The following is a 4,838-nucleotide window of genomic DNA, read 5'->3' as shown; positions in this document are numbered from 1 at the left end:
AACAGTTAAGCACTAGACTTAATTGAAAGGTTGAAAGTTCGAACCTACCCAGCAGCTCCATGGAAGAAAGATTTGACAATCTGCTGCCATAAAGATCACAGCCTAGAAAACCCTATGGAGCAGTTGTACTCTGTCACATGTGGTCACTACGAATCAAAATGGACTCAGCAGCACCTGACAACAACGAGTGTGTTCCAGGCAGTGTTCTAGGCATTGAGCATTCAGTAGAGAACCAGTCAAAGTTATGAATCTAGGCATCTTCCTTATATAAACAACTGCCCTCGGCATAAATACAGATGTGGACACCACACAACCCAAGAAGGCCAATTGGATCTCTTAATATTACTTTCAAATCTACTTCTATTGGATTTCCTGCCCTAATAAATGGCACCATCATGTGTCTATTGGTTATGTGAAAATCCTGGGGTTCATTTCCTTCACCCACCACACTTCAGTCAACCACCAAGTCCTCCCAGTTCTCTTACATATCTCTAGATCTGCTTCTCTTTACTCTGTTGCCTGGTTCAAACTACTAGGAGTGCTCACCTAGATTCCTGCAAGAACGTATTTCCTTGCCTCCACTTTAATCCATTCCCTCAGTGCGTCTTGTCTTTTTCCTCCTTTACTTTGTTGCTTTGTTAGGTGCCCTTGAGTTGGCTCTGATGCCTTGTGACCTTACATATGCAGAACAAAATGTTGCCTGGTCCTGTGCTATCCTTACAAGTTTTGCTATGTTTGAGACTGTTGATGTAGCCACAGAGTCAATCTATTGAAAGTCATCCTCTTTTCCAGTGACTTTCTGCTTTACCAAGCATGATACCCTTCTCCAGCAGTTGGTCTCTCCTGATGACCTGTCCAAAGTAAGCAAGATGAAGTCTGGCCGTTCTTGCTTCTAAGGAGCATTCTGGGTGTACTTCCCCCAGGACAGATTCGTTTCTTCTTCTGGCAGCCCATGGTATATTCACTATTGTTAAAATCACATAAAGTCTTACTATTGCTCTTGGGATAAATTCCAAGGACCAGACCAGAATCTAACCCTTGCTTACCTCTCTATCTTCTCTCTCTCTCTCCCTTTCTCCTCTACCCTCTCTACCATGAATCAACCACAATAAACTACATTCAGCAGCCCTACTGCTCCATGCCTTTGGACATGCTATTTCTAATCTGAACATTCCCCTTTTGTCTGGCTAACTCTAACTCTACCACTGTTTCTGGGAAGAGTGGTGATGACCCCTCCCTGTACTTATCACACTGTGTTACAATTGCCTCCATGATTCCTACTGGACTGTAAACACACAGAGGTTTGCGACCATGTCTTGCACTTCACCATCCCAGAGGTTAGCACAGTGCCTTTTGTATAGATGGTGCTTAGTGAGTAAATATTTGTTGAATGTTTGTAGAATGTAAACTGGGTTGGTCAACAAGCCACTCCTGGTCACAGAGGGTGACTGGTGGATTAAATCAATGGTAGTCAAGACCTAGAATAAGTTCAGCCAAATTTGGGAAAGTAAGGGCTTGCCATCTTTGTGATTCCAAGGTCAGAAGGAAACTAACCCGGGGGAGCATAGTCTGTCCTGTGGAGGGTAGGCTTCCCAGCAACCTGACCCAAAATACTCTTAGACTTCAGCAAGCCTCTGATGAGGGGGTCAGGTGTTTCCTGCTCTATCTGGGGTGTTGCAGCCTCCCTGGGTCACAGTGGAATGTCATAGATAGGTCTTTTCCTTTCCTAGGAAGGCTTAACATATCACCTTTCAGCCTGGGACACTTGTGTGTGTGTGTGCATGAAAATTTGTCCAGTTAGGGATAAAGTATACGATGAGACCAAGATGAGAAGAAATCTACTTTAATGTGTGTATCCATTATCATCATCACATGACCTCCTCTTGTTTTTCTTCTAATGATCTAGCCCAAACTTTTCATCTGGAGAAAATTTAAGCTCTAGTAGATATTCTCAAATTATACCAATGATTCCAAACTTCAATTTTTTTTTTTAACAGAACTATTTTCACTGAATGTAATGGCATTCCAAGATACCTTTCTTTATTGTGCTTTTATAATGCTATAATCATTAGATTTTATTAACAATATTACTCAGTTTTATTCTGATCTTATGAATTTCCTGTTTCAGAAAACACATCTGAAGCATAGCAGAAAGCATGTTTGCTTAAGAATAGTTTTTGAAGTGGCATGTTAGCTGATTTTCAATTGGATGCCTATTACAAACTATTTACCCATTTGGAAACTTGTGCTTGCCAAAAGGTAGTTGGCAAGAAATCTTAAGAGAGTGGCAATTGTATGGTTCTTTATTGATTTGTTGTTGTCATTTGTCAAATTTTTCCATTGTCTGCACATTCTGCTTAGCTCGGGGCTGAACTGGGTGCCCAGGCAATCAGTCACTTGGAAGAAGTGAGTGATGAAGGCATCAGTGCCATGGCAACAGCCAGGTGTGCCGCTGTCCTTCTGCCCACCACAGCCTACATGCTGAGGTAAGGTCTTTTCTCAAACTCTGACACAAGAGCTGCAAATAAATACCAGCAATGAAGACAAAACTCCAAGAACCTAAACATTATTTGATTGCTTTTACAAAGATGCAGAACAAGAACACTTGGCTCATGGAAGATGCCAACTCTGGAATGATTTATAAATGAATTTAATGCCCCTCAGGAAAGGTCCCTATATGGTGCACACGGTTTGTGAGTTACTCCTAGCCTAAAAGTGGGTACAAACCCACCCAGCAGGTACTGCAGAAGAAACGGTGATCTGCTTCCATTAAGATTACAGCCAATAAAACCCTGTGGAGCAATTGCCCTCTGTAACACACGGGGTCACCTGGGTCAGAATCAACTTCACAGCAATTAACAACGGCAACCCAGAGGAAGGGGCATAGACCACAGTTGCCCTTGAGCGATAGGGTTATTGGGGATGGTGGTGCTTTCTTTTTCTTTCTTCTTAGATTTTGGAATTTTCCAGATCTTTAAATATCAATATGCATTCATTTTATAATCAGAAAATAATAAAATAGGTTTTATACTTTTAAAAACGTGTAAGATGTTAGGAGTACTTAGCCATATCAGATTCTGAAGTAGCCATTTTTCTAAGAGGATGCAGGTGGTACCATAATTGTGTACCAGAATCCTCATGAGTCCTGGGAGGATGTAAGGAAAAAGGAGACATTTAAGTCCATCTTGTGAAATCTCCCAAGGATTCTGCTGTATGTCCTCTATGGATTGAATACAGTTAGCCCATCTTTTATAACTGCTGTTGCCCTAATTCTACTAACCATGAGTCTTCTGACTCTATTGATGGCACCACTTACATGACATATGCCAGGTTTGTGGTCTGAGAGGCCAGCATTCCAGAGGCAGCTTATTTTCTGTTAGGACTGAGTGCTTTCTGTGTGTACACGGTCTTCAGGGGGATGATTCTGCTGCAGCTATGGCCTTAGGACAGTGGTTCTCAGCCCAATAATTTTGCCCCCAGAGAACATTTATCAATATTTGGGGACATCTTTGGTTGTCACATCTGGGGTGGAGGGTACTACAGGCATCTAGTGGGTAAGAGGCCAAGGATGCTGCTGAGCATCCTACAATGCACAGGTCAACCCCCAAAAAGGAAACATCCAGCCCAAGGTGTGAATAGTGCCAAGGCTAAGAAACCTGCCTTAAGAGTTAAAAGGCCAGGTTTCCAGTAACTTTTATAAGGGAGAAGAAAAAAAAAAATTCAGTATTTTTAATCAAATTTATTATGATTTAAAACACGCACAGAACATTGTTGCTACAGTTAAACATGAATTTTTATTATTATACCACTCTCTTAATTTAAACAATATATACAATCTAGATTGCAGACCTAGAATGTCAATAAATGTTCTTAGTATGACCAAGGATGTTTTTTTAAAAAACAAATTGTCAATAGTCATCAATCTAAGTCATTGATCAATACTCAGTCTCGTGTTCTACCACCTGAAGAATAAGTTTTGCTTTGTTTTGTTTTTCACAGAAAAGAGTCCTTTTAACTCCCCTTGAATGTCTTAAGATGGAGCAAAAAATCTGAGGCTTTGTGATACTTAAGGGCAGTTCAGCATCAGAAGTCTAAACTTTGTTTTTTGCCATTGGTGGCTGCCCCCTGCCATTGGCACACAATGGGTTAGCAACCTTAGATGACAGAGGTGATCCAACAGAAGGCCTCACTCATCTCTCTGGCTTCTCTGATCCCCAGAGGGCCCCCTGACCCACCGCCATTGAGTTGATTCCAACTCATAGAAACCCCCATCGGGTTTCCAAAGCTATAAATTTTTATGGAAGTAGATTGCCTCATCTTCCTCCACAGAGCAGCTGGTGGGTTTGAACTGCCAACCTTCTAATTAACAGCCAAAGGCCTTACCTGCACCCTAAACACAAGTCTCATTTCTAGAATAATCAGTAGTATGTCCCTTAAGAGGAGCCCTGGTGGATGATGAGAGAGAGTTCCAGTAAGATGTCAGACTAGGCAGAAAGACTGCACAGACCCTCTTCAACAAAGAAAAAGGAAACCAATTAACACAGACACAGAAGATAATCCTGGACCCCTGAGCCTTGAAGGGAAGGATATAGAAGTGGACTAAACTCCAACTAGCAGAAGAATTTGCATGAAAATACCAAAAAAGGAGACAGACGGAGCTGCAGTCTGGCAGCAATCCTGAGTGGTCCTGATGGCACGGTACACACAGCTTGGAGATTCCCAAGTGGTTGTTGTTGTTGTTGTTATGTGCCGTCGAGTCAAACCTGACTCATAGCGACCCCTCCTTGGGTTTCCAAGGCAGTATCACTACGGAAGTAGGATTGCCCAACCTTCCTTCC

General features: G+C 42.0%; 1 protein-coding gene across 1 annotated transcript in view; it reads left to right on the top strand.

Moving 5' to 3' along the window:
- The window catches only part of AMDHD1 (amidohydrolase domain containing 1), a 36,979-nt gene that overhangs the window by 23,565 nt on the left and 8,576 nt on the right, over positions 1-4,838 (top strand). The window contains exon 6 of the mRNA XM_007949757.2: positions 2,362-2,486. Coding sequence (XP_007947948.1) covers positions 2,362-2,486 — 125 coding nt within the window. The remainder of the gene's footprint in view (positions 1-2,361; positions 2,487-4,838) is intronic.

This window comes from Orycteropus afer, unplaced genomic scaffold (assembly GCF_000298275.1).
Source record: "Orycteropus afer afer isolate SDZICR_OR568_19922 unplaced genomic scaffold, OryAfe1.0 scaffold00253, whole genome shotgun sequence".
Lineage (NCBI taxonomy): Eukaryota > Metazoa > Chordata > Mammalia > Tubulidentata > Orycteropodidae > Orycteropus > Orycteropus afer.
This window is presented reverse-complemented; position numbering and strand designations above follow the sequence as displayed.